Genomic DNA, 12,401 nt, shown 5'->3' with positions numbered 1-12,401 from the left:
TGAAGGGCTTTGGTAACATTTAATTTTCATTCAGAGGCTTTCATGCCACGCGAAACGAGAAAAATATACGAGAAACTTCTACCACTTAGATACATCTAAAACCAGTTCATGCTGCAAGTCCTCTTGGGCATCTCAGCCGTTCTGCATGGGCGGCAGAGCCCTCGTGCCCGACTCGCCCGCGCTGCCCGAGGGCCTCTGGCTGTGCTGGAGATGCTGCGGCACATTCGTTGCATCTCAGCCACCCGTAACGATGCAATGCCGCGGCAGGAATGAGGTGTGGGAGATGGCAGGAGCTTAGGGCACCCGCAGAAATGCCATTTTCTGTGCCGCTTTCGTCCTTATCAGGGCCAGCACAGCGCTGGGTGCACAGGTTGATGGTCACGGCCCAGCTGCCACGTTTGCTCTTGCACAATTGCAGCTTGGTATCGCGTAGAGTTTAAAAGGCCGTCGATAAACCCCGTGCCATGCCACCAGCCTTTTCATATGCTACACGCATAGCTCCGTAGAAACAAAAGCAGCCAGAGCCTGACAGGAAAGCCAGAGCCACGCAGATGAACCCCCGCAGACCCAGATACCCTTTGAGATAAGCAGCTAAAATGAATTTTCGCTGAAGCTGCTTGTGACGGCCCATCATCCCTCCCCAGCCCAGCTCCACAAAATAATCCCCTCCAGTGAGAAGCACCTTTACAGCAAGACGCTCCGAGCAGCATTACGGGAGCTGGGATGGGGAAAGGTGAAAGCTGATGGAGTGAAACTGGCTTCTGCCCGTGCGTTTCCCTGCAGAGTCCTCAGCAGCCCCAGTCCCGTTTATGAGGACGTGTGTCCCCAAGCCCAGTGCTGTCAGGGACCAGGAGGTGCCACCGCTGCGTCCAGAGCATCGCTGTCCCTCTGGGCTGCGGCAGACACAAAACGGGGCACGTGGCGAGGGGCAGACAATAGCCCTGAAGCATTGCAGCCCCATGGGGCTGCCACCGCCACGGCTCTCGGCATCACCCATCCCGCTGGCTGTGCCGGCCAGCGAGGGTCCCTGCCTGCAAGGCGGCGCGGAGGAGAGGGGGTCGACGGGGAGGCTCGATGTGTCTCTAGTTCACGGCTCGGAGAGGGACCTCGGCTCCCAGGGGCTCCTGGGCTCCCGGTGGCCCAGTCCAGGCGGTGGTGGCTCAGGTGGCCGTGGGGGTGGCCAGTGGCTCCTCAGCAGGGCCGGGGGGTGAATTGGCACTGCCGCTGGTCACATTCTCGTATTTCGGCTCTTCCTCTGGGGCAGCCTCATCATTCCTTTTGAGGCTGAGGACTAAATCAGGGCTTTTGCCCTTCTCCACGGCATCGCCAGCCCCATCCTGAGCCCCGGTGCTTTTTGGCGAGGGAGACGAGAGAAGGAAGGACTGTCTCTTCCCAGGGAGATGCTGGTGCTTGCCAGGGGATGGCTCGGCGGGAGCCTCCGGGATGCTCTCCCTCTGCCTGCAGCTATTCAGCGAGTCTCTGTGCTGCGCCAGGGCCCGGCGGGGGGGTTTCTGGATGGCCTCGGCGCTCCTCTTCACCTTGGGCTCCTCCTTTGCAGCCCACTTGCCCCTCTGCAAACTGCCCAGCCGCTTGAGCACGGCCTGGACCGGTCCCTCACTACCCCCCTCTGCCTTGGGGTCCTGCCCGGCCGTTCCCACCATCATGTAGATGGTGGTGACATTGGGCTCCTTCCCCTTCGCCTCCCAGCTGCCGGATTTTGCAGCCGCTTCAAGAGCTTCCACTCTTTGGGCCACGTGCCTGGTGCCGGAGACCACCCGCCGGCGTCCCCCCGGGGTGGCCCGGGGCGATGGCCGGTGGCTTTCCTCCCCCTTGCCAAGGGGCTCGGGGCTCTCGTAGCAATCACTGGCCGGCCGGTCAGTCGGGGACTCAGCTGCCGTGTCCCCCGGAGGCGGGGACAGCTTGGACGGGCCCCATGGGGTCTTGGGCTTCCGTCCAGGGCTGGGGGTCTCCGCCGCCCCGAATTTCGTCCCCTCGGCGAAGGACACAGACGGCCGCTTGGCCTTGGCGATGCTGGAGGTGCGAGGGATGGCGAAGGGCTGCGAGACATCCTCGGAATCGAAGGCGGATGGGTCCGGGAGCGCCTCGCTGAGGGGGGACCCCCCGCCCTGCAGCTCAGCCCCCCCCAGCAACGGGACACCTGTGGGAGAAAGGAGTGAGGGTTAGGGCTGCCACAGCTACCCCCTGCCCAGGGACACATCGGGACAGGGGCTGATGCAATAGGATCGTCCCTGGGAGTGTTTTCCTGGGAAGAGGTTGTGAACCGGGGCTGCCCACACTGGGCACAGCCCATCACACGAGGCCAAGCACGGCCCCAGTGTGTCCTTGCAGACAGGAAAACAAGGGCATGAAAATAATTGCTGCCTCTGCCCAGCACCCGTCCCTGGGACACCCAAGGTCAGTAACGGGGCAGGATTGACCCCGAGCAGCCCAGAAAGGCTGCGGGTGGCCGGGGAGAGGAGGAGCAGCCATGGACATCACCTTCTCTGGGAGGGACGGAGTACTCGGGTCCCTCGTCAGTCTCGAAGGAGGAGGAGAAGGAGCTGTCTGAGACCCATGTGGCTGACGGCGGCTCGATGAAGCTGGGGTTGAAGGGGATTTCCGTGTCGTGGTGGGAAACTGGGGAGGAGAAGACACCCAGCTGAGCTCGGACACCCCGGGGTGCTCAGGACTGGGGCAGGAGCAACGCCTGCCCTGAGACGTGCAGCGAGGCAAGGTGGGGGGTGCAGGTTCCCCCCCAAATGGTGACGATGCAGAGAGCACGGGGTGGAAGTGACAGTTTGGAAGGGCTTTTGGCAGCACCACTTTTTTTACCTGTGACTTTGGGAAGTTTATAGCCACCCAGGGAAAAGCAGGGCATCATAGCGCTGAGGTTTGCCAGCACCCCCCGCACGTGGTGCTTCATCCTGGCCACCACGTCGTCGTCTGGCACAGCCGCCCTGCACAGGGGAGACAGGCATGAAGGGAAGTGGGAGGTGGGGTTTTGCATCAAAGGTTGCAAAATATAAAAAAAATACCTGTCTCTGGCATCTGCTGGGCCGGCTCCGCAGCAGCAGCAGGCAACGCAGAGCAGCAGCAGCAGGAGAGGGACAAGGATGGCAGCTGCAAGGGCCCCGTGGTCCTTGAGACCTGTGCAGAGAAGATGGGTTGAGTCCGGTGTGTCCTGTAGCTGCCGAGCCTGTAGAGCCACCCCAGATGGAGAGTGCAGGAGCCGGTGACCTGCAGCGGGGCCAGGAGGCACCAGGCAGGACCGGGCTGCATCGCAACCTCCCAGCACCTCCGTCCCCAGCACCAAGGAGCAGATTTGTGGTTGCTCTTACTCAACACGCAGTTCCCCCCCATGGGGTGGCAGGTCCCCCGGGAGCACTGGCAGGGTGAGGAACAGTTCACTCCAAAATACCCCTCCGGGCAGGTGTCGTTGCAGCTGGAAGAGAGAGGAAAGGAGGGAAGTGCCTCCTGGGGAGAGCGGGGCCCCAGCCCTGCCCTGCTCCCAGCATTACCTGGCTCCCCAGTAGCCCGCCTGGCAGATGCACGCTCCCGACGTGGGGTCACAACTCCCCGCAACGCACTCGGGGCAGAGGAACTGGCATCCATCGCCAAAGGTGCCCGCGGGGCAGGAGCTGTTGCAGCTGCCAAGACAGAGAGCGAAGCATCAGTGCCCTGCGCCCTGGAGCAGGGAGCCCCCACCACGAGGATCGGGATCCCGGTCCTGGCCATACCTGGGTCCCATCCAGCCGGGCTCGCAGTGCAGGCAGGACCCGGTCTCTGGGTCACAGACCTCTCCGCGCCGGCAGCGGGGACACGGCTGGAGGCAGTCCTCGCCGTGGAAGCCGGGCACGCAGGGCTCCTTGCAGAGGGTCCCGTTCCAGCCGGGCTGGCAGGCCAGGCAGAAGCCGTCCACAGGTGAGCAGGGCTGGCTGCGCTTGCAGCTCCCACAGCTGCAGGGGTGGGTAGGTGGGGGGTGAGGTCTTGACACCTACCCACCCCCCCCCGAAACGCAGGTTTCACCCCACACCGGCATTCAGCATCAGTTTGGATCACGGGGAAATACTCTATAGCGCTTAGCGCACTGTGGTAGCGACAGGGCAGGAGGCAAGCAGGGAGAGATGCTGCTTTACCGCCCTGGCGAGCGGTACTGAGGACAGCCAGATTTTGGGATGACACCGGTGCTTTCTGCTGGCATTCGTGGGATGTTTCTCTTGGGGCAACCCTGATGCCGCATCCAGCCGGGGGCTGCTCAACACCCCCGGCCAGGTCCCCCTGCCCAGCCAAAGGGACAGACACGACCGCGATTATTTTCCCCCCAAGGTCTGGCTGCGGCCCCTGGGACCCCACTGGATCCCCCCCCCCACCCCCCCACTGCCCCCAGCTCACCTGTGCACACACTGAGACCCGTATTTCCCCGCCGGGCAGGGGTCCCGGCAGCTCCTGCCCTGGTAGCCGGGGTTGCAGCTGCAGTGCCCGCTGAGGGGGCTGCAGGAGCCGTGCAAGCAGTCGCAGCGCCACTGGCACGCCGGCCCCCAAAACCCAGCCTTGCATTCGCACTTGCCGTTCTCCTGGGTGCAGGGCGAGAGGTTGCAGGAGCATTTGAAGCTGCACCTCCTGCCCCACCAGCCCGGCAGGCAGCGGCAGTGGCCGGTGAGCGGGTCGCAGTGGGAGCTGGCGGGGTTGCACTGACATTGCTTCTTGCAGGTATGTGCCCACCAGCCCGGCTCGCAGCGGCAGGCGCCGGTCAGGGGGTCGCAGCGGCCGTGGGGGCCGCACTGGCAAGGGAACTGGCAGAGCCGTCCCCAGTGGTTGGGGTCGCAGGTGCAGAGCCCGCTCGCCGGGTCGCAGGTCCCGTTGGGGTGGCACGGGCAGCTCCGCTTGCAGTCAGGGCCCCAGTACTGCTTGGGACAGCCTGCGAAGGGAAGGAGACGGCGAGGGTGGGGGGGTGACGGGGAAGCCCGGCAGTCCTCTGAGCACCCCGGCTGGCAAAGGGGACGGCGAGGGCTGAGCCCTGGGGAAATACTCACGGGAACTGCAGTCTGCTCCGAAGAAGCCGGGTTTGCAGAGGCAAACCCCGGGTCTCACGCACACCTCGTCCACCCTGCAGGCGTCCTCCCCCTCGCACAGTGCTGTCGGCGGCAGGGCAGGCACGTCAATGCATGATGGCCCCCCTCGGGCTCGCACCCCATTGCCGGACCACCCGCCACACGGCCACCTCCCGCCGAAGCAGCCATCCGGGGGAAACCGTCATCCCGCTTCCCGCTCTATCCCTCCGGCTGAGCCGCAGCACCATTAGCAGCTTGCTTGGTGGGTGTTTGGGGGTCCCCATGGTGCAGCACCCCACTGCCGCTGCTCGAGAAGAGTTGCAGGGCTTCCCCCCAACACCCAGTGCTGCGGAGGAGCCATCCGGCCGAGCGCGGGGACCGAGCTTTGGGCTTCATCGCCATCCATCACTCACCGGCCGTGCACTCCCGCCCTTCCTGCTTCCAGCCGGGGCAGCACGCCGGGCCGGCGGGGAACCTGTGGGAGACACCGGGGGGCCGTCAGCTGGGGTGAGGGGTGCCGGGGCCAGCACGGGTTTGCATGCGGCTTCACAGCCTTCGCTAAGGCAAAGTGAATGCGGGCCTGGCGGGCGGGGAAGCGTCACGGCCCCGGGAGCATTGCTCCGGAAGGAAGCCAGCAAAATAGAAGGAAATTTAAGAGGCTGCAGCCCGGGTGGGCAGCGGGGCCGGGCGGTGGGGCTGGGCAGTGGGGCAGCCTGGCTCTGCCGCTGTGGAGCCCGCGCTGGGTCCCCGATGCTCTGGGAGTGGCTCGAAGCTTTGCCGGTGACTCAGAGCAAAGGCATGGAAGCAAAGGCGACCAAAGGCGCTGCCATTGACGGCGAGACCAACGGGAGAGATGACACAGCAGCGAAGCAGAGGAGACATCAGTTTCAAAAGCCCTTCGGGGTTTACTACACCTACATTTCCCACCTGGTGCATGATGAGAGTTTTGCCAACGTTCCCACGTCCCCCATTGCCCCGTGTGCTGGGGGCGCGTGAGAAATAACCCCTGGAGAAGGGGTCCGGATGCCCCAAATACCTGCGTGTGCCCTGACCACGCTCCCCAGCATCGCCCCAGTCTTGGCACCCACGCGATGCCAGGCTCAGATCTCAGATCCGTGGAAGGACAGATGGATGATGACCCTGTCGGGCTACTGAGAGGCCCCAGAAGATGGAGAGGCTCAAGCAGGGACCCCTGCGGCACCTACCTGCAGACGTTCCTGCCATTGGGGTCGAGCTCCTGGGCAGAGCTCTGCACCCACAGCCACAGCTGGAGGCAGAGGATGGGCCAGGTGCTCCCCATCGCGTTGGGGCACGAGGGCCCAAATCCCAGCAGCTCCCCAGCCCTGCGCCAGCGTCCGTCTGTCCCGTCCGTCCCGTACCGTCCCTCCTGCGGTGCGGCCTCTTCCTCCCGCCAGCCTTGGGTTTCTTCCTGAGGAAATGCGGGAGGAGGTGCTCCCATGCAGACGCCAGGGGTGCGGCGGGGGCGAGGCAGGGAATGCCACCGCACGGTTATTTTTGGCCCTTGCTGCCACCCCAGCAGCAGAAATGGGTGGCTGGGGGCTTGGCGTAGCTGTGCAAGGGCTGGCACCCACCCAGACATCTCACCCGCGGTTGTCTCGCTCCCCCTGTGCCATCTTCCATCACCCCCAAAGCCGTTTTAGCCAACGTCCCCCCAACCAACACGAGGCATCCACTGCCTCCCCCTGCCCCAACCCCTGTGATCTGCCCCACGGCGCTGCTGGCCCCTGCCAGGGGCTGAAAGGTACGGTCCCCACGTCCCCCGTGGGGACACAGCGTGCCCCATGCCGGCCTTTGAGCCGCTGCTGGCTGCTGTCCCACCTCCCCGTCTCCCCAGGAGCTTTGTGTCAGCACACGCACAGGAAACACCTTTTTCCTACCCAAGGTCGGCTTGGCCGGAGGGGCCCCGGGCTGGAAGCGCGCTGCTCCCCCCACCGTGCGGGACTTAACTCCATCACGCCCAGTGCTGCAACCCCTGTAGCCCCACTCCCCATCGCAGCTGACCCCCGAAAGGGGTTCCGGGGTCTGGCACAGCGCAGCTGGCCACAGCCCTTTGCATCGGCACAGGAAAAGCGACGGCTGCGCTGGAGCACTGCGACCGAAGCCTGGCAGCGTCGCCCGGCCCTTCCGGAGGAAGGAGAGAGCAGAAGCTGCAGCGGGTACCTCAGGGGAGAAACAAGAGACTGATTTATTTCCGACTCCAGTTCTAGAGCTAGAAAGTACCTGACCCGAGAGGACCAACTCGCCCCCGTGAACACGAGGATTGTTCCAGTCTTAGAGTTCCCAGTAGCAGCAGGAAGAGGTCCCAGTACAAAACTGACTCACCCCACGCCTGAAAAGTGCAGGAGTGGCACTCGTGGTGCTGACCCTGACTGCTCCCAGACACCCGGTGCAGCGTGCTCAGCCCCTCCCAGCCGTGCGGTGACCCCGGGACAGCACCCAGCCGCCTGCCCGGGCCCCCCAACCTGATCTTCACATTGCAGGGATGGGGGGAGGTATGAGTGGAAAGGGGTGAAGCGAAATACCCCTGGCAGGGCAGGATCCGGTGACGGGACCCTGGGCTGCGAGCAGAGGTGCTTGGCAGAAAGAGCCGCCAGCGGACAGAAAGAGCCCTTTGGGGTGCAGCAGCAGGAAGGGGGTGCAGACCCCCGCCGCGCTAAGCAGCGTGAAGTGGGGAGCGGGGGCACGGCTGTGCCAGACCCCTGTAGTTAAGCCATGGGCACAACGAAAGGGTGGCCGATGGGCAGAGATGCCCTCGGAGGTGCCAAGTCGTCCCGTGCCAGGCTGGCACCCTGCGGCTGAGCGTCCCGGGGGGTTTGCAGGAAGACCGCCCACGCTGCGGCTTCGCTGTCACCACGGCACGGGGAAGTGGCCAGGCTGCCCTGCTGCTCCTGAAGACACCGGGAGAAGAGCCGGGAAGCGCTGCTGTGAGGCCAGATCCAGCTCCCGTTCAGGTGGGGTCAGAGGGGCGGCGTGGCTCTGTCGGAGGGGATGGCGGCCGGCTCGCTCTCTCCCTTCGGCTCCGGCTGCGTGTCCAGCGAGTCGATGATTTCCCAGGCTCCGGAGCAGCTGGATGCGGGGGGGTCTTTGCTGCTGCCCTGATACCACAGCCCAAAACTGCAGAGAGAGCAGATAACGGCCGTGGGGGAGAAGAGCCTTCCCAGGGAAGCATCCAGATCCCGACTCCCTCTGCGTTTGGTGGCAGCAGGACACTGCCCAGCTGTGAGCCCCCGGGAGCGTGCAGCACCCCAGGGGCAGCAGCAAGGCCTGCGCCCACCCAGGGCAAGGTGGATCCCCCCTGAACCAAGCGACCCCCGCTGCGGCAGCACCCCTGCCAGCCCCGCACCCTCGGCCCTGGCAGGGCAGGCACCAAGCTCAGCGGGCGCGGGGTCCACAGCCGAGCCCCAATCCTCCTCTCTGCCGGCAGAGCCGCCCGTCCCCAGCTGCACCCGAGCATGGGAGCAAACTTACAAGCTCCTAATTTTGGATTCGGGAGGCTGAGCATCTGTGCAGTCTGTGCCACGAGCTGGGAGCCAGGAACCCTCATCTTCGTCGCTGCAGCACAAAGGAGCAGGGAAAAACCCGTGCTGAGTCACAGGCTCACCGTGAGCGAGTGCCAGAGCCACCCCGGGGCTCCCTCCCGATCCAAGCAGCGTCCCCCGCAGAGCGGCACGCGCGGAGGTGGCTGCTGTCCCCACAAATCGCTGTCGGGCTGTGACCTGCCACAAAGCCACAGCCAGCTGCAGCGACGCTGGTGCCCCAGACGCAGCTGCGCTTCATGGCAAGCCCAGCCCCGGCTTGGTGACCTCCAGCCACAAAGCTCTTCAGACCCGGCTTCAGACCCCCGGCGCTCGGTTAGCGGATGGCGCGTCCCCGGTTGCCACAGCAGTAAAGTCTTTCGGCATCGCACCCCGCACAGCAAGCGCACGCTTCTCCAGGGGAACGGCCTGACAATCGGCAACCGCTGGCCACGGCTCGGGGCGAGGTGGGAGACAGCCGGGCACCAAGGCGAGTGACAGCCAAGGCCTCGCAGGGGAGCAGGGTGACCCACGAGAGATGACAGCAGGGCAGCATTCGTACGGCAGCGGCTATCCTCGCCAGGCAGGGAGGCGAGCAGGCAGGATCCAAAACCCCCAGGCCCCCCGCTGCCAGCAGAGACCCCGACGCAAGCAAGCAGCAGGTTTCAGTAGCACAGAAGAGCTCAGCCCCCTTCAGACCTTTATTAACCAGCTCCGCCCGTGCCATACGGCAGCTTTAGCGCAGGCTTCACCCCCCCCCCCCACCGGCAGACACACGGAGCTGGGGCTGGTGCCCGGCAGGGTCCACCCCTCCCCATCGTGAGAAGTCTGTTGGAGCCAACGCTGCCCAGGAACATCTTGCAGAGCCTCCAGAGAACATCTCTACTGTCATCTTCAAAGGCTCTCTGCTGGACAGCCTCCAACCGCACAGTGCAGGGACCAGCCTGCCTCATCCAGTGGTCCCAGCGCCACCACCTCGCCTCCCTTTTGCCACATCCACGCAGGGATAAGCGGCGTTTGGCCGGGCCACGTGTGACTGGTGACAAGAACGCGTGAGTGGCAGCAGAAAGAGCCCAGCCCCTGCAGCGCTCCCAGGACTAAGCCAGAACAAGACATCCAGTGCAGACATTACACCTTTGATCTCTGGAAGGAGGCAGGGAGGAGGCAGCTCTTGGCCTGGGGGAGTTCCCGTCCAGGGCATCACACCACACGGAAACACAGGAGCCCGCCAGCCGGCATCCACCCTGCACGGGAGGCTCCCCGTCCTCCCTCCTGGTGAGCAGGACTCACCTGCTCGCCGACTCCTCTGCCGTTCCCAGCATTTTGGCTCTAATTTTTTTTCTCTGTCTTTTGATAGTTGACTTCATCGCATCCAAGAAGAAGCTGGGAACTCTCTCTTCATTTAGCAGCTCCCTGGCAAGAAGTAGCCAGCTGGTTAACCGAGACCCTGGCAAAGAAATCCGCCCCAACGGTGCCAGGAGCAGCCTCTGATGGGCCACGGGTGGCTGCAGGGACAGGAGGGACATGGCTCGCTGCCCCACAGCACCGCGGCAGGACTCACCGCTGGTAATAAGCCAGCTCCTCCTGCACCAAGAACAGGTTGGTCTTGAGCTCATTCCGCTCTTGCAGGATCTGCTGCAGCTCTTCCCTGGAGAAGCAGCAGTGAGCAGGGCTCTTGCCCGCGTCCTGGTGCTGCGGCTCCTCGGCGGGTGACGGTGCTCCTTCCTGCAGGGACAGAGAGTCAGCAGGCAGGCAGAGACTCCGAACCCCGACCCAAAGGCTGGGTGCCACGTGCAGGCAGAGATGGAAAAGTCTCAGGTAGGAGCTGCTAGTCCGGAGCTGCTGCAGCCCTCCATGGACCATGGTGGCTCCCCAGCTCTGCCAGCACCCACAACCCATCACCACACACGACAAACCCTCCTCATCCTCTGAGTCCCACACGGCTTTTCCTCCCGTCACCTCGCCTCGCTCATTCCTGCCTCCACCCCTACCAATTTTTATGGAGGAGGCGTTACCGGCATCACAGACACCGTACTGTTCAATTTTCAGGACTGGGGCTTACTCAAGCGGCCATGTCCTGCTGGCAGCCGGTGGGTCCGGGTGTGCCAGGAGCCCCACGCAGGGCTGGGAAGGTCGGGTCGGCGTTAGCGATGCCCTGTAGCAGCGGGGCCATGGGCTCGGACTCACCGGGCTGGGCTTTGGCCACTGGATCTCAGGGGCAGTCCTGCTCCTCCTGCTCATTTCCTTCTGGGTTTGCAGCATCGCAGCTTCCAGGTCCGACTTCTTCTCCAGAGCGCTCTTGAGCTGAGCCTGCACCACGGCCACCTTGTGACGCAGGTCCTCGTTCATGGCCATGAAGCGATGCAGTTGCTCCTGCAGCTGGAGGGCCCGGGGCAGCCAAGAGTGAGGCACAGCAGCAGCTCTGGGCCCCCACCCAGGGACATCAGCGCAGGCAGAGCCACAGGAAAGGCATCTGCCCCAGCAGGATCACCAGCCGTGACAGCCCCAGGGCGAGGTGACATGAAAGCAGGTCCCCAAGGCCCTTCACCCACCACACCCGCAAGCTCCCACACGCTCACCGCCTCTGTGTCTCGGCTCTTGCAGACGATCTCGTGGGCCTGGGCACGAAGCTCATCCCTCTGCTTGTCCACCACCTCCTTCAGCCGCAGCATCACCTCCCGCTCCTTCCGCGCAGTGCTATCTGAGCCCAGACACGGGCGGACAGACGTGAGTGGCCCCTGGGGCCCAAGGACTCCCCCAACCCCACAACACTATGAGGTTCTTCAGTGCTTCTGCAAAGCCTAACGTTCCTGTCAGACAGCAGAGTAGGAACAGTGGAAAGCAGGGAGCTGAGAGCCTTAGGCTGTGCCCGACACATCTTTGTGCTGGCAACAGCAGCCCACACCTCGTGTCTGCCTCCATCACCTTCCTGGGGGCTTGGGGGTGCTCTGGGGGTTTGGGGTCCCTGCAGCTTGCAGAACAAGATAACCCTCGTGCTCCTCGGAAGGACAGGTCTCCAGGGCTGGGTAGCATGGAGAGCAGGTTCAGACCTGCACCCAGCCTGCCATTCCCCACAGGGACACCCTGTAGCATCAGGGGACCCCAAACCCACTGGGACACCCACCTTCCTGGGACTGGTTCTCCGCAAGCTGCCCCAGGAGCTGCCGGTTCTGCTCCTCCAGGCGGGCCAGGCGGCCGTGCAGGGCTCGCTCCCGGCGCTCGGCCTCCCACAGCCTCTGCTCCGGGTCCTGGGGGACGGGGACAGCCGGGTCAGGGCCACCCCCGGGGACCGGGGACAGCCGGGTCAGGGCCACCCCGGGGGGGGGGGGCGGGGAGACAGCCGGGTCAGTCCTGTCCCCACGGGGACTCCCGCAAGGACAAACGTGGGTCTGTGCCACGCGGAGGGGACCCCCGAAGGAAGAAGGGTCGGACGAGCGCCCCCGCCCCGCTCACCTCCGCGTCCTGCCGCCCGGCCGGCGGTGCCGCCGCCTCCCCCTCGGCGCCCGCCGGGGCCACCAGCGCCTCCAGCAGCTCCAGCAGCCGCACGACGGGCGGCACCAGCCCGGCCACGGCCTCAGGCCCGAACCGGCCGGAGAGGCGGCGCAGCTCGGCGCCCAGCGCCCCCGCCATACGGTAAACGTGCGGCGGGGCCAAGCGGCCCGGCGGCGTCCGCCACAGCGGCTCCGCTCCCCGCCACGGCTCCGCCATCTGCCGCCGCCGCTCGAGGCCCCGCACACGCTCCGCCCTGCCCCGGCCCCGGCCCGCCCCGTCCGGGGCCACTCCCCGCCCGAGGCGGGATCTCACCGGCAGCGCT

At 65.0% G+C, this 12,401-nt stretch overlaps 2 protein-coding genes across 3 annotated transcripts; both read right to left on the bottom strand.

Moving 5' to 3' along the window:
- Positions 1–6,730, bottom strand: SCARF1 (scavenger receptor class F member 1). Its single transcript, XM_054847595.1, has 11 exons — positions 6,257–6,730; positions 5,465–5,526; positions 5,034–5,135; positions 4,393–4,918; positions 3,738–3,956; positions 3,519–3,647; positions 3,339–3,442; positions 3,036–3,147; positions 2,833–2,957; positions 2,500–2,637; positions 1–2,158 (listed from the first exon to the last, which is right to left on the bottom strand). Exons 1-11 carry the CDS (start codon positions 6,649–6,651, stop codon positions 1,161–1,163), a joined length of 2,910 nt encoding a protein of 969 aa, XP_054703570.1. The 5' UTR covers positions 6,652–6,730; the 3' UTR covers positions 1–1,160.
- Positions 6,731–7,216: 486 nt separating this feature from the next.
- Positions 7,217–12,398, bottom strand: RILP (Rab interacting lysosomal protein). 2 transcript variants are annotated; one of them, XM_054847615.1, is made up of 8 exons: positions 12,041–12,398; positions 11,712–11,835; positions 11,167–11,288; positions 10,775–10,966; positions 10,149–10,312; positions 9,878–10,000; positions 8,541–8,624; positions 7,217–8,186 (listed from the first exon to the last, which is right to left on the bottom strand). In XM_054847615.1, exons 1-8 carry the CDS (start codon positions 12,293–12,295, stop codon positions 8,030–8,032), a joined length of 1,221 nt encoding a protein of 406 aa, XP_054703590.1. In that variant the 5' UTR covers positions 12,296–12,398; the 3' UTR covers positions 7,217–8,029. The 2 variants fall into 2 exon arrangements, with proteins under 2 accessions (XP_054703590.1, XP_054703591.1); XM_054847616.1 differs by lacking the exons at positions 7,217–8,186; positions 8,541–8,624 and adding an exon at positions 8,633–9,730.
- Between the last annotated feature and the right edge of the window lie 3 nt (positions 12,399–12,401).

The sequence above is a fragment of the Grus americana genome, chromosome 19 (assembly GCF_028858705.1).
Source record: "Grus americana isolate bGruAme1 chromosome 19, bGruAme1.mat, whole genome shotgun sequence".
Classification (NCBI taxonomy): Eukaryota; Metazoa; Chordata; class Aves; order Gruiformes; family Gruidae; genus Grus; species Grus americana.
The sequence above is the reverse complement of the archived record's forward strand: the minus strand, read 5'-3'. Positions and strand labels throughout refer to the sequence as shown.